At 37.0% G+C, this 20,962-nt stretch overlaps 2 protein-coding genes across 2 annotated transcripts; both read left to right on the plus strand.

The window, feature by feature from the left end:
• The first annotated feature begins 50 nt into the window (after positions 1–50).
• Positions 51–6,040, plus strand: LOC103453030 (squamosa promoter-binding-like protein 7). Its single transcript, XM_029091185.2, has 10 exons — positions 51–827; positions 1,999–2,171; positions 2,279–2,502; positions 2,599–2,673; positions 2,780–2,887; positions 3,001–3,118; positions 3,241–3,376; positions 3,808–3,970; positions 4,484–5,047; positions 5,503–6,040. The coding sequence occupies exons 1-10, from the start codon at positions 265–267 to the stop codon at positions 5,824–5,826; spliced, it is 2,448 nt and encodes an 815-aa protein (XP_028947018.2). The 5' UTR covers positions 51–264; the 3' UTR covers positions 5,827–6,040.
• Positions 6,041–10,685: 4,645 nt separating this feature from the next.
• LOC103403801 (sugar transporter ERD6-like 16) lies at positions 10,686–14,805 on the plus strand. Its single transcript, XM_008342648.4, has 18 exons — positions 10,686–11,102; positions 11,443–11,505; positions 11,593–11,682; positions 11,783–11,842; positions 11,973–12,038; positions 12,183–12,248; positions 12,352–12,427; positions 12,528–12,592; positions 12,709–12,801; positions 12,893–12,973; positions 13,082–13,166; positions 13,263–13,306; positions 13,393–13,455; positions 13,544–13,603; positions 13,705–13,758; positions 13,864–13,923; positions 14,018–14,132; positions 14,246–14,805. The coding sequence occupies exons 1-18, from the start codon at positions 10,896–10,898 to the stop codon at positions 14,386–14,388; spliced, it is 1,491 nt and encodes a 496-aa protein (XP_008340870.3). The 5' UTR covers positions 10,686–10,895; the 3' UTR covers positions 14,389–14,805.
• The last annotated feature ends 6,157 nt before the right edge of the window (positions 14,806–20,962 follow it).

Raw genomic sequence — 20,962 nt, forward strand, 5'->3', positions numbered from 1 at the left:
AATTTACCTATTATTTTATCTTTATTGTTAAAATTCAAAGTTTTTAAACCATTTCTATTAGGTTTCTTTATTTAAAAGGCCGGACTACTTAAATATTTTAACTACCGAAGACGGGGAAATATGATAACAATCATTTGTAATAAAAACCCAAAAAGTTGCCATTTACTTGTAGCGCGCCGTTGGGAGGAGAATCTTGACGTCTAAGGGTAGGAGGCATTAGGGCAGCTGCCACTGCCAGGTTTAGGTAATTTTGACCCATAAACGATGGAAAGGCCGCCCTCTCTCCCTCCAACGCAACCGCGACGGCACCGTTTAGACCAACCACCTGGAGTTTCACACATGGAAATTCAACCGCCGCTGCCCTCCGACGAAACCTCCACAGTCTGGGATTGGGGAGATCTCTTGGATTTCACCGTCGACGACGACTTGTCCATCTCCTGGGGCTCCGCCGAGAATCCGGACCCCGAGGTCGGCCCGGCCCCGGAAGACCCGCCGGAGGATCCGAATTCCAATTCGAGTCGGATAAGGAAGCGGGACCCGAGGCTGGCTTGCTCCAACTTCTTGGCGGGTCATATCCCCTGTGCGTGCCCCGAGGTCGACGCGAGGATGATGGAGCTAGAAGAGGAGGAAGCCGGGCACGGGAAGAAGCGGGTTAAGACTGGTCGGGCTACACCCGGGACGGCGCGGTGTCAGGTCCCGTCTTGCGGCATCGATATCAAGGAGCTGAAGGGGTATCATCGGAGGCACAGAGTGTGCCTTGCGTGTGCAAATGCGATCACTGTCGTTATCGACGGTGAGACCAAGCGTTATTGTCAGCAGTGTGGCAAGTAAGCTTAGTTTTTTACTTCATTTTTTAGGGCTCTCGATTCTGTTGTTTCAGTTATGGAAGTTTCGGTTTTGTAGCTTCGAACTGTTTCACTGAGTAATTTTTCGGATAAATTGGTTTTTTCTAGCTCAATTCGGGGGTAGTGATTGTAGTCAAACTTAATCTCTAAAGTGCCAATGACGAGAACAATATCCACAAATCGTTTTGGCTTCAAATTGACTGTTAATTTGAAGGCTTTACCTAAGTTGGGGCAGAAGGGTTTCGCTGGACTTGTTTAACTCCCAAAAATGTGGAGTAGGGAATGTTTAGAAGCAATGCTGACAGTATCAACCTGCTACTGTTAGACTACCCTGAAGTCTCTTTGTGTTCGTGAGCGAACACAGTAGAGATAAATAGTTACTCAAGGCTTAGATTGATATAAATTAGTGCCGCTAAGCAAATTCGGTAACGATAAAGCACATGATTTATCTTACTGGGAAATCATTTGAATTTGTTGGGCAGAATTTGGCTTCGGAAGTGTTTAGGTGTAGGCAATCGGAGAAATTTTCTTAGGAACGAGACAAGTATCACTTTATCAGAAAGGATATGCGTTCTAAGCTTTATTCTGCAACGCTGGAAATATTGGGGAACTTTCAGTGAAATAAGAAAAGCAGTTAGGAGGATGGTAGCACATAGCTCGACAATAAAAATAAGAAAAGCAGTTAGGAGGATGGTACAATATAATGTTGGAGAGACAAAATGAACGCAACAGACGCAAGTGGTTTACTTCGCAGTTGCACGGATGACACTATATTCATTTATTGGTTTGGAGGTACTGAAATAAGATATTAATATTAAGTTGTTAGCTTCTTTTTGCTAAGGCCCTTTTATGTATAAAGATGGATGCTGAGAAAAGTGAGGTAACCCCTATTAGCAATTTAGCACATTTGTTTATGCATACTTGGTGCTGTTTTTTGGAAGTGTGGCAGGTTAAGACAAGAAATACTTTATACCATATAGAAGATCAGCTGGTCTGAGATGAGAGAGTTGTAGAGTTGTCACTGCTCTATTTTATTGAGGAACTGCATGTATTATTCTTGTTATAATGTGCTGGGATTATTTTGATATTGTTTTTGTAATTTCGTTATTGTTTTTGTAATTTCGTTTCTGCATGTATGGCCATTCTTTGGCAGGTTCCATGTCTTACCAGACTTTGATGAAGGTAAGCGAAGTTGTCGAAGAAAATTAGAGCGTCATAATAACAGACGGCGAAGGAAACCTAGTGATTCTAAAGGAGCAAGTGGAAAGGAATCACAAAAGGAAAATCAAACTGAAGAGACCAATTTTGATGGTGGAGCAACAGAAGGTATTTAATGTTTGTTTTTTATGCGAACAGCTTGTAAAAGAGTAGTAAAGCTGCAACACTGCTTTGGAAGAAGAATCTACTAGTCTAATTGTATGTATAATGTACAGACAGTCTACAGTTAAGTAGCCAGCTGAATGAGAAGGAAGAATTGCTGGTGTCTGAAGGTGGGCGAACTCCTATCCTCTGTTCAGTGCCTGAATCCCAGAATGCCCATAGTGACAGTGTTGTATCAGTTATGGCTTCTGGTGAAACCCAAAAGGATGCAAGAAAACATGATTCTAACAACTCTCTTTCTCCGCCTAATTGCGACAACAAAAGCTACTCATCTATGGTAGGTTTTGCTAATGTTGTAGCTTTTGCATGGCTGACTTCGATTTTAATATGAGGAGCTCTGTTTGAGGCATACTGATTTGATACATTCTTGTAGTGTCCGACAGGTCGTATATCATTCAAGCTCTACGATTGGAATCCAGCAGAATTTCCTAGAAGACTTCGGCACCAAGTACTATTAAAAGATTGTCATTACAGTTTAGTATATACAGGGAGAAATTTTTTTCGATGGAAAAAACATCAGGAATCGATTAACAAGTGAGCGTATGTTTTTGCAGATCTTCCAATGGTTGGCCAATATGCCGGTTGAGTTGGAGGGATATATCCGCCCTGGATGTACTATCTTGACTATTTTTATTGCAATGCCTAAGTTTATGTGGATGAAGGTAATGGTGTTGACAATCTTATTTGTAAGATTGAGTTTGTCACAGCCTTTCTCTTACCTTCACTCTACAAATTTTGTTCAACCACTTTGGTTTTGACGATATTTATTTTTCAGTTGCTTGAAGATCCTGTATCATACATACATGAGTTTGTTTCTGTACCTGGGAAAATGCTATCCGGGAGAGGCAATATACTTATTTATCTAAACGACATGATTTTCCGTATTGTAAAAGGTAATCTGATGCTTCATATCAGTGTTATGTTTCTATTAGTTTATTTCGTTTTATGGAAAGTAATTGGTCTTTACTAGTATTTTGTATTACTGACTTGCTTCTTTTTATTTTGATGTGCACAGATGGGACTTCTGTAATAAAAACAAAAGTGGAGGTGCAGGCCCCAAGGCTTCATTACGTTCATCCTACATTTTTTGAGGCTGGCAAACCCATGGAGTTTGTTGCCTGTGGAAGTAATTTATTACAACCCAAATTTCGGTAGGGGCTTCCAATCAAGGTTTTCCACCTATTTTAGTAGTTTGTTGTGTTGTACCTTTGATTCACTCCTTTCAGCTCTGTTGTGTTGCTTGTCTCCAATTCTCAATCATGTATTATTATGATCAGCTTGCTTTTTATTCACACACCGTTTCCTATAAACTGTAATTTATTTGAACTGTTAATAAACTTGATGGACACTCTCAACACTCTACATAGACTTGTCACTATTTGATAGCACATAATTGCTACTCTTCTCTGTTGCTCCTAAACTTTAAAACTCATGGTGATCTTGAGATGTATCTCAAATATGGAAAATATCTATAGTTGTCATTTTGGTGTATCTTTTATAGTATTCTGTTAACTGTTCCATGCTTGTAGAGAGTAAAATTGTTGTCACATAAGCTTCTTAATAAAGATCTTTACGGTTACAGATTTCTGGTATCCTTCTCTGGAAAGTATCTGGCCTATAACTATTCTCCTCCATCTTCTCATAGTCGGATTGAAGGGGACACTGCTAGTAATTTAGACCATCAATTGTGCAAGATACAGGTCCCTCAAACTGACGCAGATTGTTTTGGTCCAGCATTTATTGAGGTCAATATTCTGGTTTCTTCTCTTTTTTACTTTTTTTACACCATGTTCAACTATCAGTTGGGACATTCAATCTATCTATATAGTTGTTGGTCATATGTAAATATTTCTGGTATATATTTAGCCTCGTTCTGGTGTATATCTTGTCTAATCATTTTTCCAGACTCCAGTGATCAAAATAGCATTATAACCAGGGATTTATAAAATTGATATGTGGTTAGTTTCTTTAGCTGGTCATGCATTTGAGAGCGCTTGGTCTTCAAACTGGCATCTCGTGTGGTATATGGCACAATTACGTAGGTTGCTGATAACATTAGCCATAAGCTTTAACTCTGGACCAGAATCTGCGATATCTGTACTGTACCAGATTCATGTAGACAAAAATAAAACTTTTAACATTCATACAGAGATATAACCATGGTTGACCGTAGCATTTTAAAGCATGAGACTTGGTTTTGAAATTACCAGGAATTTTTCTTGTCTCCTAATTTATTATTGGTGGAATCTATGTTGCAGATTGAGAATGAATCTGGCTTATCCAACTTTATGCCAGTACTCATTGGGGACAAAGAGGTTTGTGCAGAAATGAAGACTATTCAGAAGAGATATGAAGAATCTTTCTCTTCGCAAGGATTACGCTTTTCTTTCACCGGTTCTCTTTCAAACTCTTGTGAAGCATCTTCACTGAGGCACACAGCATTTTCTGAAGTTATTTTAGATATAGCATGGTTATTAAAAAAGCCCTCGTCAGAAAACTTTCAACAGATCATAACTGCTTCACAGATTCAAAGATTCAACTATCTATTGAACTTTTTGATATCCATCAAGTCAACAACCATATTGGACAAAGTTTTACAAAATCTGGAGACTCTGATGGCTAAAATGGAGTTGAACAGTGCAAATAATGGCAGCATTGATGCAGATATGAGGCTATTACAGAATTACATGAATTATGCCCGTGATCTTCTTTGTCAAAAATTCGAAAGCTCTGGAAGGTTGGTGAAAAAAGAGGATCTTGTCTCTCAAAGTCAAACCTGCTTTCAGAATGATGGAAAATTGGTTGCTCCATTCCACTGTCAGGTGAGGGCTTCAGTTTTCAGATTTATATTTTCTGATATCAGTTAATCCTTTATTTAAGTTAGCTTTTCGCTTTACATTTTTCTCATTTTCAATTTAGCATTTAATCTCATCGGGTGCTACAATTCCCTTGTACTCATGAAGGAATTATTTGATTCTACAGTTTGGCTAGGTTGTGGTTGAGCTTGCAATCCTTTGTTTTTTATCCTTCTCCATTTTTACAATTGAGATACCAGTTTTACATTTGCCATCTATGATCTTATAACTATTTGAAGAATTCACCATTGAATTTGTATCTGTAAAAGGTTTTCGAACTTATAGCTGGTATAAGAGATCTTCATTGGGAGTATGGTGGTTTTGTTGAGCATGATTGATGACTGTATATGTTTAAAATTTCATGACTTGTTATTTTCATAAACTGATACGTGTTTTGTTACATGAACTGTTATTTAAAGCAGGATACGGAGATAACTGTAGACGGTAGGCTGGGTGTGATTGTGGGTTCAACTTTTGACGAGAGAAGTGAAACTGTTCCGCTTTTGAGTAAAAAAGCAGTCGGTAAAGCTAACCTCATCAAGGAATTGCCTAGTTTGGCTAAGCGTTGCACTTCTGGGGAGGTCTTAAGGTCTCGCTCTGGTGGGATGTTCTTGAGATTTCGCCCTACGCTTCTCGTAATTTCTGCTACAGCTATCTGTGTAGGATTTTGTGCGGTCCTCATCCATCCTCACAAGGTTGGCGAGTTTGCAGTAACGATACGCAGATGTTTATTTGACAAATTTTAGACGTTTAAGCATTTTTTTCTTCGCCCTTTAATGTATTTCGCAGCCCCTAAATCTTCTGTACATATTATCTCCGTTGTACATAACTTTCTAACACTAGATTAAGACAAGCCGCTATAAAGTTATCTTGTCACCGTTGTAGTTCTTGCTGGAATCGGAAATTCTGGAGGCGATGTTTGCCCACGGCGTTTGAGATGGTTATACTTCTTTTCGAAAATGAAGCTTTTGCTCGAAATTTGGTTGTCCTGTTGGGCTTAGTTAACAAGAAAACCTGGTTTCCAATCGGTTTGCTTCCAAATTGTAAATTTGTGAAGATCTGAAATCAAGGGTCTCCTGCTTTTTGAATTCTAGTTTTAGCCGTCTTTGTAAGAGGAAGTTGTACCAATGGTCTTTCAAATTTAACTCAATTAGAGTAATGGTTTTTTAACTAAAAGTATGTGACCATTAGTTTTTTAACTCATCAAAACGAGTAGTTATGATTTTTTTTTGTCAACTCCATTAGAAATTTCGTTAAAATGAGTCACGTGCTACGTACGTGAAGCTGAATTAAGGGGCAAATATGGAAAACCAAATGAGAAAAATTGTAGTAATAGTCTCTCAACTTTAATCCAATTGGAGAAATGGTTCCTCACCTTTAACCAAATTGGAGTAATGGTCCCTAAACCAAATCGTAGCAGTGGTCCTTTCAACGTGACTCATTTTGATGGAATACTGATGGAGTTAACGAAAAGGACCATCGTTGCACATTTTGATGAGTTAAAGGACCAATGGTCATGTATTTTTAGTTGAGGGACCATTGGTTCATTTGGATTAAAGTTGAGGAACTATCTCTATAATTTTTTTGTCTTTATAAAGAGAAGTGAACTCATTCCAAAGAAAAGAGTGACACCATATTATATGGGGTGCATTTTTGCTCGAACTTTAACTCATCTGGCAGTGATAAATAAAGTGGTGAGCGTTACTTTCATTTGAGAGTGTTGAGCAAAAATATCTCCTATTATATGGAGACCCTCAAATAAATTGAAACTTCTCATTGGCTGGCTACAATATTTACATGCATTTAATACAATCATCATTTGATGGTCAGATATAATGTATGTTAATATATATATTTAATACAATCATCATTCGACAGTCAAATGATGTTATATTAAATTCACATGAGTATTGTATCCAAATCCTAATTATAAATTTTCAGCATATATTCTATTTAGAATCTAGACTATAATTTCAGGATATAGTATGTGACATGTTTCAATGTTCTAGTATAATTGGAGCTTGAAAAAAAAAACTGAGAATGGATGAGTGTTTATACTTTACTTTAAGGCATAATATTAATAATTAACATGTGTTAAAATGAGTAGAAAGTTGCAAAGAGTTTGCATAATGTTCGTTAGCTTAGAGTATTCACTCACACATTTATTCTCTTTGTATGATACTAAAAATGGTTGTATAGAGTGAAATTTATTCTTATCAAACAGAAGACCAGCCTCAAGTACCCATCTACAAACTTTTAAAAAGAATTTTATAATAAAAATAAGAGTAGAAAATTATTCCGCGTCACCATATTGCAGTACTAGAACATGCTCACAAATTACAAATTAAATGACGCAATTAGATTTAGTATGTTCATTTATTATTTATTTGCTTGATAATTCATTGGAAAATTGTGTCTTTGTCGCAACGAAATCTCAAAGCATACTCCCTTTCAACTGATCATTCATTATACCACGCTAACCATTAAGTTTAATCACCAATAACAAATTTGCATAATTCGGCCATGTTCATATTCGCGCAGTTGGATTTGTAAAAGCTAGATTGAGATCTACTTTGGATCTGTGTGTTCGGAGCATGCAAAGTGAGGTATTCAAACCACTCAGTTTTTGTCCTACGATCTCCATTAGTCCATCCTACTAGCTCACTTCACAAAAATTCAAAAACTTGAATGGTCAGAATCGATATGCGAATTACAAGACCGAAATTCAGAGTAGATCTCTTTCTACGTCGTTTAACTTTATGATGATACTCTATGGGAACATATTCAGGGCTGGTTTGGTATTATTTAGCTTTGAAAAAAAACTGCTTCTGTTGTGCTGTGAGAATAAACAGCTGTGAAATAAAGCAGCAGAGTATTTGGTAAATTTTTTTTGTAAAAGTGCTTTTGGAAAAAAAAAACAGTATTATAGTGTTTGGTAAACTTTTATGTAAAGCAATTGTGACTGTGTGAAATGACCAAAAAGGGTATAATACTAGATGTGCCATTAATTTATTTTTCTTAACAAATAAAGGTGAATTACTAAATATACTTTATTTTTAAAAGAAAAAATGTATAAACTTTATCTTAAACATATAATCCAAAGTTTAACAAGAAATCATAATCCAACATTCAACATATAATCAAACATTTATGCTGCTTCATGTTTTCAGCTTTTTTTCAAAGCTCATTTTGTTGCTTCACATTTTCAGCTTTTTTTTCATCTAAAACTGTGAAAATAAGCTGTTTTTAAGTGTTTACCAAACATCTTTTTAAGTTCAACTTTTTTTTATACCTATTTTTTATATAAGTACATCAGTACAAAACCAGTACTCAATATTGTGATTCTTTGAGAATCAAAAGTGCGAGAAGCGTACATCTACTTGCTTGTAGGAAGAAAACACTCGAGCAACTAACTTTATAGAATCCATAAGCTCATGTAACCCTCAAACACTTTAGAGATTTTGAGATCATAAATGTAAGATAATTACACACGCCAAAGGCCCCAACAAAACTGAAGATGATATTTCTTCACGTAAGTGTATTGTGTGTGACGATATGGTGGCTACTTTCAAATCACGATGTGACATGGGATATTTTTACTCCTCTCTCGCCATAAATCCTCCAAATACATAATCACTAACGTAAAGAGACTTTGAATTATTTTGAAGGTTGTAGAAGATAAGGAAAGATCTCAGAAGTCAAGAGACATTGAATTTTGAAAGTGACCCACCATTCCCATCATATGATATATGTTGCATATTGATGTAACTCACCACCACACTATAATACTACTATAATACTGAGTTTCGTTTCTACTAAGTGAAATTGATTCTATGTATTTTAGAATATCACTACTTTACAATAACTAATTAACATGGATCGTATCACAAATTAGATCACCCACTACTCAATCAAAACGTGAGGCAAATTATATTTTGTACCACGTTAGTTACTATATGACGTAAACAATGGTCTATATAATGTCACATAATAAAGGACAATATGTAGTATAAATATATAGCATCCCCCACACTACTCATACCCGTATTATGATGAACATTGTCTTTGTAACTTGCAAAACATAAAACTTGCATAAATAATGAAGCGATTTAAAAAACAATAAATTACAAAATTTATAACAAATGTGTGTCAAACTATGAGTGGTTCATTTGTAAGGAGCTTAATATTTTCCACGAACAAAAATTGGACCATTCAATAAACATCTTAAATGAGTTTTGGAAGTTAAGGATGCATACGATATTATCTACACGAAAGATGAGGAGTAGACTAAACCTCATAAGTTGAAAGTTTAAACTCATACAAATTATACTTAATCAGGCTCTTTAAAGAAAGAGGTCTTCATTTTTTTTAATAAAAAAATAGAGATTAATTATAGGATCTATTCCATATGAAACTTCATTGATCCGAATTATCTATTTTTGTCTCTATTGATAGATGATACTTGCAAAAAATCTATTCAATCCGAAACCATTTGTCGATTTAATTGTCAGAATGAAATTTTAATAATTTAGAATATAGTGTTCGTTAATTACTTTGAACTTAATTAGAACCTAAAATTTTTTCGATTTGGTTAATATTTTACTAGAATGATCTAGGAAGTGTAACTTAAAAAATACACAATTATGATCAATGAATTTCGATGTGAAATGGACCCAATAGCTGATCCTATTTTTTTATTTTTAAAACATAGACATCCTTTTCCTTAAAAAAATATGAATACTTAATTATTACTACGAGTGATCGGTCAAATTATGCGCACCGTTTATTTTATATATTAAATAAAATCATCTCTCTTACTTGCCAGCTCCATCTTTGGCAAAAAAAAACACGACGCACACAATGCCCTGCCGCCCACTGCCCCGTTTGATTTTTGTCATCGTCCTTAAACTGCATAAGGTCCACGTAAGCATGCAGAATCATTTATCCTTAATTAATCATAAAATAATATTACAGAGATTAAATTTGTAAACTAAATGATGTGTCACCAATACGAATGTGTACATTTATCAACACTTAATAAACCAATCATCAACTTCTATATCCTTTAGTTTTCCAAAATTTTATCTCTCTACTCTCCTTGAATAACATAAGTTTGATCACATGCATAGTCTGCTTAAAATTTCTTAATTATCAGTTAACACCGGACTTATGTTTTAGTCTGCTCCACTTGTTCAAAGAATTTTTTCGGCCTGCCAAAACGGTTCGGTTCCAAAGAATTTGGATCTCAGAATCTTCATATCTTAATCATTCATCGTGTATCGTATGGTAACAAATCAGTTGATATTTTTATTTAAAATTAAGTACAATGTACAATAAACATTTAAGATATAGAAATCCTTAAGATCTTTACAAAATAAATCCGGAAAGGATCATCTTCCAGTACCAAATATCATACAATATAATTAATTAAAAATTTTAAACTTTTCAACTAATTATGTTAGTACAATTAACAAACCAGTTCTTGGTAGTCTAAAAATCTCTGGTTCATCTGCTACAACCTTCTAGCGTTGCCCTTTACCTATTCATCGGAATCAATTGGTAGCAGCCAAGCTTATAAATATCTAGATGCATTTTATAATTGTTTATTATTTTTAATTAGAAAAAATCTCGAGATGCATGCAGTTTGACAAGTGTATAAATAATCACAACAAAACCAAAGTTCTGCATCCCAATCCCACCAGGATTCTGGAGGCCTACCGGAGCAAAACTCCTCCAATTTGCTCCTGTTTTTCTTCTTCTTTGTTTTTTTTTTAAATTAAAATTAAAATTTGTGATTAGTGTAGTGAATTAAAACATGGCAACTGGGGAGTGCAGAGATGTTGAGAGTGGGGAAGGTAATAATCTTGGGGATTTAGATTTAAAACAGCCTTTGGTGATTAAGAAAGACAAAATCTTTGCTCATGAAGATGGTGATCAAGGGAGTGACAAAAGTGGATCAATTGGGATGGTTTTGGTCAGCACTTTTGTTGCTGTTTGCGGCTCTTTTGAATTTGGATCGTGCGTAAGTACTATTCTTAAAAAAACTACCTATAAACATTCTTGTTCTTTTTAATTTATGAAGAATGAAACTCCAAGTTGGGTGTAGGCACGCTGTCCTGACCAATTTGCCTAACCGATCCCTGTTTTGAATTTGGCCTTCTGTTTTCTTGGTCTTTTGCTTTTGTAATTAGATTTCCTGCAGTTTTGCTGGGTTTAGAAAGCTGCCTGGTTTACTTATGTGTTATTATTGTTGTTTGTGTTTCTTCTGATAATTAGGGGGGGCAAAAATACAAAATAATCCAAAAAAAAGAAAAAAGAAAAAAGAAGAGAGGTTTGTTTAGCTTAAGTTATTGTTTTGGCAGGTGGGATATTCAGCACCCACTCAATCTGCTATCAGGGAAGATCTTAATCTCTCTCTTGCTCAGGTAATTTGCCTTCTTCTTCCTCCTCAAGAAATGCATTATTTTTACAGTGAAGTGAATTGGTTACAATAATTTGAAGTCATATGGCAGTTCTCCATGTTTGGATCAATTTTAACAATTGGTGGAATGCTGGGTGCTGTAACAAGTGGCCGGACTGCAGATTTTCTCGGCCGAAAAGGGGTACGGTAAATCTTAATTTCTGATGTAAAAGTTGAAAGTTTGGAAGCTCTGGTAATTAATTTTGTACTAATTGAGTTTCTTGAAAATTATGTGAAAGTAGGCAATGAGGATGTCAGCTAGTTTCTGCATCACAGGATGGCTAGCAATCTACTTCTCTAAGGTATATGTTTGCACCATTTGTAATTCTTCAATTTATTTAACTAAGTTCAGTTAAATGGGGTTCACATACTGATCAGGTTTTTTTTATTTTTTTTATTTTTTATTTTATTTTATTTATAAATCTTTTGCAGGGAGCTTTGTCACTTGATGTAGGAAGGTTTTTTACTGGATTTGGAATTGGCGTTTTCTCTTATGTGGTATGCATATTTCCTTAAAACTCGAGTTCTTGTGTTTGCAATATATGAGCAAGGATGTTTGATCTGGTGATTGTTTTCTTATTGGAACCATTTATTGATGATTATTTCGAAGTTTTAACAAAAATCAGCAATCTGGATGGACAGGTACCCATATTCATAGCAGAAATCGCGCCCAAAAATCTCCGCGGAGGGCTTACAACGCTAAATCAGGTACGAGGGTTTAGAGATTTCTGTGCGCATAATTTCCTCCCTACTTGAAAAGCATATGATCTTTTAACATAATGTTATCTCTGTCTCTCTACTTGTTCTGCAGCTCATGATTGTAACTGGATCATCAGTTTCGTTCGTAATAGGAACAATAATAAGTTGGGAAACACTAGCTCTGACTGGTAAGTTCTTATTTGATAGGATATTTGTTGTTCTTAATTACAATAGGTGGTTCGCGTAAGTGCCTTTGAAAGGAACTGATAGTTGTGTTTTGATCTGAAGGAATTATTCCTTGCATTTTCCTGCTTGTCGGTCTATGTTTTGTTCCAGAGTCCCCTAGATGGCTGGTGAGGTTTCAATCGAAAATGATGCTCCGGGCTTTTTGTTATCATGTTTTTACCATTATAAAGGACGAATAAATAAGAACAAGAAAGATGTTTAAGGCTGAAAGCATTGTTTTCAGGCAAAGATTGGCCGTGAGAAGGAATTTCAAGTTGCGCTGCAGAGACTCCGCGGAAAGGATGCCAATATATCTGATGAAATGGATGAAATTCAAGTACTTGTTTTGAACCATAAAAAACATTGGTCATCTTTTATATCTATCAAAATTAACATTTCTAACAAAACGACCGTCTGTATCTTGACAGGAATATATTGCTACCCTACAAAGTCTTCCTAAAGGCAACATGTTGGATTTGTTTCAGAGCAAATATATTCGAGCTGTGATTGTACGCGTCCCTCTTTTCTGTCGATTTTCATTATTTCCTTTAGTTCCATTAAGCAAATGTCATCCATTTTTTTTAAAACTGAAATCCTGAACATGGTTTTGGTTCTAGATTGGGGTTGGATTAATGGTGTTTCAACAATTTGGAGGCATTAACGGAATAGGATTCTATGCAAGTCAAACCTTCGAAGAAGCTGGTATATATACATATTCAACCAGGGCTTTCCTATACCTCGTTTCATTTCGCTAATCTTTCTCGTAAAACTTTTCTCCTTCTGTAATGTCCATTGCAGGAATTTCAAGCAAAATAGGAACCATAGCTTATGCGTGCGTTCAGGCAATCATTTTCTCCTATCTTCCGTTAAATCTCAAATGTTTGAGTTTGTTCATCCAAAGCTCATCTCATGTAAAATTCATTGACAGGTCCCGATCACCGTAGTGGGAGCAGCTTTAATCGATAAGTCAGGAAGGAGGCCTCTTATAATGGTAGCAATTGATCTAGAAAACCTGACCGCTTACGAATGATCTTTATATGTATATACAAAACTCTGAGGATTTTTGTTTTGGTATGAAGGTTTCCGCAACCGGGACATTCCTAGGCTGTTTCCTTGCAGGAACTTCTTTCTTTCTGAAGGTACTAAAAGTTCAAAAACTATATCCTGCAACAACATTGTTCTGCGCCTGAATCCCGTTACATTGTGGTCTAATGTTGTACAATTCATCTTTCAATATCAGGGAAATGGATTGTTGCTCGATTGGGTACCAATAATAGCTGTGTCCGGCGTGCTGGTAAGTTAACCATACTATACTGCATACTTCAATAGTATCATGTAACTATGTTATTCCAGCTTCTCAATGTACTAATTTGTTTGTTCTTTGTCCCTTTGAAATCAGATTTACATTGCGTCTTTCTCGCTTGGAATGGGAGCAGTGCCTTGGGTGATCATGTCTGAGGTAATGTTGAAAAATTAATCTGTCAGTTTCTCAATGCGACCGATAGTATGATACGTCCTTAAGCACGCTGAACCGAGCGTGATTCCCTTTGCAGGTTTTCCCAATCCATGTGAAGGGAGCAGCCGGAAGCTTGGTGGTGCTCATGAACTGGTTGGGAGCATGGGCAGTTTCCTATACTTACAACTTTCTTATGAGCTGGAGTTCCTCAAGTAAGTAAACAACTTCTGCACCAAACACACCACGTACATTATACTGATTGGTTAGCGCGTGCCAAAAAATGTGTTCCCTGATCCCGACCCTATATACTTGATTTGTCGTACAGGAACTTACTACATTTACGCCGGATTCTCTTTGTTGACCATCATATTTGTGGCCAAGTTAGTCCCGGAGACCAAAGGCAAAACACTAGAAGAAATCCAGGCTTGCATCAATTCAGATAAAGGAGGACAAGATGTTGTTAACTGATAGCATGTAGGAGTAGAGTTGTTAGAAATTTGTATCTTGTGTTTGGCTCAAAGTGTCTACTCCATTTTGATTTGGAGGTGTGAGAATTCACGTCGTTGGAGCGATACGAGAGGATTGCAGGCAACATATTTCATTCTGCGTCAAATTCCTTGGCTTTCAGCTCAAAATGGAAGAGACCTTGTGGCAAAATGCGCTTTTGTATTATGCCTGTATAAGGGCCTGATATAATCCCTAATAAGAGACTAAGGAGGCGTTTGTTTGCCCTCACTAAGTGTTATTGGACTAGACTGGACTAACAATTAGTCCAATCAAGTGTTTGTTTTGTACTGGGATTATGTTTAATGAGACTAAGAGGGACTCACAAACTCATTCGCTAGGAGTTCTTAGCGAGACCCCTCAATACCCATGGATTGCTAAGACCTCGTCTGCTCCGTCTTCATATGCTCCGTCCTCATCGTGCTCTTATCTCTTTGCTCTCTGTTCTCTTGAGCACTGACAACCACCATCACACCACAACTCACCAACTCTAGCGAGACCACACCACCAGCCCACCACCACTCTCTCCCTATCTCCTCACCCTAAACCGAGAATTTCGAACTGAGGAAGATCCCACTCTTACCGTTGTCCGTCCAACTCTAGCCATCCTCCGATCCACCTCCGAGGAAGATCTTGCACTTGCTGTCCTCGATTCAATACTGCCGAGGAGTTGTGTAGGTTAATTTATTTCATTTCCTATATTTTTTTTTGTTCAATTTCAAACTCGTGATGCATCTCTAAAAAGGGCAGCAAAGCCTTGACTCGTAGCTCCAGCACCAAGCCCCTTCTCCAGCCCCACCAGCTTGTTCATCAGGTTTGTGTTAATGGGTTTGATAAAGTTACGTTAATTTGGATTAAACTTTATTAATTTTTGGTCAATTACTTGGCTTGATTTGTGATTTTTGCTACTTAGTTTCCTTGTCGTCACTTTTGAAAGAGGCTATGGTTTGATTTTGACCCTAATCCATCACCAGCGCCTTACCTTTCTGGAAGTGGATAACCCCAATTAAAGTCCTTAAATAAGTTAGTCATACCACAGTATATCACTAGTCAATTAAAGGTCCTCAAATAAGTTCTTTGAGTATTGTGCAATCTTACTTGTTCAGGTTTTTTTCATGTGGAAACATTACAAATCTATGGTATTAATCTGCTTCTTGTGTTAAACTTTTGGTCTTTATTTGTTTGCCTTGTATGAATGAATCTGAAAATTCTTTTGAATGTAGCCAAGATGGAATGTTTGGGGTTGTGATGTTGGTCTCCATATGTGGAGGAAATTGGTGTGTTTTGGCATTGGGTCTTCAATGGTTAAGTATTTTGGGATCAATTTTGTGGAGTAACTCAGATCGTGAAGATTTTTATTTGAAAAGAAAAATGATCAATTGCAGCACTGCTGTTTTACCTTCTTTTTGTACTAGGAAAGCTATCTTAGCTATGAGTTTGGCTATTGTAGTTGATATGGTTCTGATAGCACGCCAAGCATTATTTGGATATGGGACATGTTTCATACGCCATTTTGAACTCGCTGCTATCTTGATATAGAAATATCTTATTCGTGCAGCAGTTTGGGATCCTACGTGCACCTGTCCTGTTGTTTGCACAGGAAGTTCTCGTTTGTACATATGGACTCTTGGTATTGCCTACAGTGTGAGCATCCTGCCCTAACCATAATTTAGCATACTTGATCTAAAATGGAATTGAGTTGGAAGCTATCTCCTCTGTTGCAGTTCTTGAATTGAGTAGATATAGCTTGAATGATTGAGGCAGTTAGCTATTTTCCAGAGTTTATTGTAAAAAATTGTAGAATGTACAATTAAGCAGTTTACCTTGCTCTGCTGTGTACTATATTAATGTAGTATTGGGATCTTTCTTTTGTTCTAGTTGGAACATCCAACAGTTTGATTAAATTGGTGACCTTTCCCTCTCTCATTTGTTTTTTCCTTTCAATGGATTAGCACTAGTGCACATGGAATTGACTAATTGACTTGCTTCATTGTCAGGGAAGACATTTTAATTGCTTAGTTTTATATACAAATGGAATGCATAAATTGTTCATGATCTCTTCCTTTTGCATATTGTTACTAGTTTCCTTCAAACTAGTTGAAGCAAGCCAATTTACATGCTAGAAATCCAAATGTAGCAATGATCAATGCACATCTATCCATTTGTCATTGTGCCTCGCATCATTGTGGTCTTGGGATTGAATGCAATTGTCATGATATGGAATGAAATTGGCTTATACATATAAGAGCAATTCCAAGTAATTATTTCACAATTGAGTACAAAACTGAACTTGTCAGACATCAATTTTCGTTCTACTCAAATACAAGTATAAACCAACACCTTTAACTTTAATCTACAACTTTAAACCAAAGGTGAATAATTAAGAAAAGAATCCTGAACCATGTCGATTGTTGGAAGAACACTTTGTTATATTGATGTTTGGAACAATGCTACTCTTGAATCATGTATGTTTCTTTCGTTGGCAAGAAAATTTGGTTTTTGTATTTTTATTGAGTCTCACTCTCAACCAATATTATTAATTTTAATAATATCTTTAATAAAAAAGCAATTAAAATAGAACAATAATGTAGTCTTAGTTTGAGCCAACATCAAATTGGTGACAATACTATTTTCATTATCCTGCTTCTTAGTCCGATACTGCACCAAATGCTTCACTAAGTTAGTCCAACTTAGTCTAGTCTAAGCCAGTCCACTTTAGTCCCTGAAGCTAGTCCAGTCCGAGACAGTCCGCTGCAACAAAGGCACCCTAAGTATGCACTTGATCTTTCCAAGTTTTTATTTTGTTAATTTTCATGTCTTTTGATTCTCCTTCGATTGGTTAACTACGCCGCATCAAGATTGATTGGTTGATCAATTCCATTCGTTAAATGGTGCGGCTTGGTTCAAATCGAACCAAATCGAAAATTAGTTTCGCCCTCAAACTAAGACTAATTGATGGTTAATCGTTTTTTATGCCAAAAATTCTTCATCGACCGTATATCTGAAAAGAGAGAATTTAAATATTCTAATTTTATTTTAACTAATATCGAGTGATTTTGTAATAAAATCTCATAATTGTTGGACTGATTAATTTGACATAGTATTAGAGCCAGGGACTAGGCCAATACTCCCACGTGATGGGTGGGTTCTCTTGCCCCTGGTGGGTCCCTTGACTCTACGTGTAGGGTGAGTCCTCTTGGCTATACGTGGTTGTTAATGTGTAAATCTTCTATGTGTGACCCACTAATTGAGTCATGTGAAAGGGCGTGTTGAAATATCATTTATCGATTGTATCAAATTTTTTATTTATTAGTACATTAATATTTTTACACTAATGGGAGGCAGAGTTCGACTAAAACACACAATGAGCAGCCTAATTTAGTATCAAATTCTTCATTTATGTGTTGGGTGAGAAATCCGATGGTCCACAAATAATCACAGCAGGCAACGGTCCCACTCTTCGAGTCGAAGACTTTCTATGCTCTTTTATCATGGAGGAGGATTCTCTCTCATCTTAATCTCTTCCCCCTTCTCTCTCATCCTATTTGAACGGTTATGGTTAAGCCATATCAATATTGATTGTTTTTATTGAGATAATAAAACAAAAATAATATGTAAGAGGAGGGGAGGAATGAGAATAGGAGGAGATAATCTACTCCTCTCATCATCATTTGTTCGTGACCACGCCCTGTTGACTTTTGTATTTTAGGTAGGATCCCTAATTGATATGTAATCCCATGTAATCACTTGTAATTAGTTTTCTTTCCTTTTATGTTAGGGTTGTACACCTATAAGTTCTTCACATAGAGAAGAATATATCATCATTCAAAGCATTCTCTTCTTGGCATCAGAGCCAGGTCGAAAAAAGGAAAAAAAAAACCTCATAGCTGCGATAGCACTGTTGCGGCTCAGCCGTGTGTGATGCGCCGACCTCGATCAGCGAGCGACGCCGTCGTTGCTGACCCAAATTCATCGAATCGTTTCACTTTCTGATTTGATCTGAAGTCGTGAAAGATTGCACAGATTGCAACCCAACAGACTTGTGTTGCTGCGCCGTACCCGATTCAAGGTCCGACTGACCCAGGATTGCATGCCCGCTGCTCATTACATTCTTGTTGCACTGCTTCACAGACTACCATCGCACAACCGCTATTTTTGACTCGCAGACCCGCTACACCATAAACCAGACCTCGATTGAACCCGCTTGCATCCGCATATGCACCCAGATTTGTAGCTGTTGTTGCCCTACGTTGCTGCAGTCCAACTCGTTTGCATCTGGACCTTGTTCCTGCACTAGCACAGTTGCACCTTGTTTCTGCACTCGTGTTTTGTAGGTTCTTTCTGGAGCAGACCACGTAGAAAGGAGGGAGAGAATAAAGGAAAAAAGAACAAATAGAAAAGGGAAAAAGGAAAAGGGGAATCAGAATTGGTGGTGTTGAAAAAAGAAAAATTGGGTTATTTGATTAAGGCCCACAGAGCAAAGAAAAAATTGTGGTTTTTTTTTAGATTATTATTATTTGTACTTGTTGTTGGGCTATCATTCTTGTTGGCCCGTGCAAATTGACACTTCTTGGGCTTGGTTTGCTTGGAAATTTGGGCTTTATCAATCACCGAGTGACGTATTGATTGAAGTTGCTTGGGAATGACAATTTGGACTTGTGATTCTGCTAATACAGGTAGCAATGGTAAGGCTTTAAAGGTTTCTACCTCTGTTACGAATAATACATGGATAATTGATTCTGGTGCTACTGAACATATGACTTGTGATTCTAGACAGGTAGAAACCCTAAAACCATCCACCAAAACTGTCGTCAATGTCGCCAATGGTAATCCTGCCCCTGTTATCAGGGAAGGAACCGTCTCCCTTTCATATACTCTTAGTCTTGATACCGTACTTGTTGTGCCTTCTCTTGATTATAATTTATTATCTGTTACTGTCGTCCCGCATTGTCTTGTGATTTTTTGGCCTTCTTTTTGTGTTTTTAAGGACATTCGGACTCGCAAGACGATTGGTTATGGTATTAGGAAAGGGAAGCTCTACTACTTGGAGCTGACATCAAACAGTTCTCGAATGTTGACTCAAGCTCTTGCAGTGGACGGAAATCCGGGGGATAGGAATAAAGCTTTGAAGGTTTGGTTGCGGCATCGTCGACTTGGACATGCTTCTTTTGGCTATCTACGGAGGTTGTTTCCTAGCCTATTGTTAAGCATGATGTTTTTAGCTTTAAATGTGGTGTTTGTGAACTAGCTAAAAGTCATCGTGCTTCGTTTCCATCCAGTTTGAATAAAAGTTCTGTTCCATTTATGATACTTCATTCTGATGTTTGGGGTCTATCTAAAACTGCTACATTTGGTGGTGCTCATTGGTTCGTTACTTTTATTGATGACTGCACACGTATGACTTGGGTTTGTTTGATGAAATCCAAAGGTGAAGTTACTTCTTTGTTTCAACAGTTTTACAAAATGGTACAAGTACAATATAAGTCACAAATACAGGTTCTTAGGAGTGATAATGATGGCGAATATGTTAACTATGAACTTCGTGCCTTTCTTGATCATCATGGGATTATTCATCAAACTACATGTCCATATACTCCACAACAAAATGGGGTTGCCGAACGCAAGAACCGTCAGCTTCTGGAGGTTGTTAGTGCCTCTTTACTCGAGGCTCGTCTCCCGTTATCCTATTGGGGAGAAGCTCTCACCTCAGCTGTGTATCTTATTAATCGTGTTCCATCCTGATCGGTTGATTTTCAGACACCCCTTCAGGCACTTTCTTCACATGTTTATGCTCATGCAGTCCTTAATCTTCCACCTCATGTGTTTGTTTGTGTGACCTTCATTCATCTTCATAAACAATAGCGAAGTAAGCTTGAACCTCGAGCCTTACGATATGTGCTTGTGGGGTATGCATCCAGGCAGAAAGGATACCGTTGTTATCACCCACTGACGAATAAGTTGTTTGTCATTATGGATGTTGCGTTTTATGAGAATGATATGTACTTTGCCAATCTCGAGTCTTCACTTCAGGGGGAGAATCAGAAAGAAGTTCAAACTCTTGATTATACAATTCCAGATATAGATAGAGTGAATGATTTGGATTTAAGTGGTGATGTCTTGGAAATAAGTGGTGATCATTCACACGAAAATAATGATGTGAATGCATTGGAATTAAGTGGTAATGTCTTGGAGACAAGTGGTGATCATTCACATGGAAACAATGTTGAAAATCTTGAAAGGGACGAGTCGACATCGCCAGATAACTCACTGCCTGATAGCTCACTGCCAGTTTCCTCACCACCGAATAGCCTTGTGTCGCCAGCTACCTCATAGTCGATCTTGAGTCCCAATAACCATAATCAATCATCTTCGATCCCGGATGCACCACCACCACGTCGTCTCCTTGATTGCGTCAACCGAGGTATTCCTAAACTTACTTATGAAGCCGACCCTAAATGCAAAACTAGGTATTCGGTGAGTAAGCCCAACCCTGAGTCTAATCTGTTATACCCGTTAAGTAATTATGTGTCTACCAATC

The sequence above is a fragment of the Malus domestica genome, chromosome 13 (assembly GCF_042453785.1).
Source record: "Malus domestica chromosome 13, GDT2T_hap1".
Classification (NCBI taxonomy): Eukaryota; Viridiplantae; Streptophyta; class Magnoliopsida; order Rosales; family Rosaceae; genus Malus; species Malus domestica.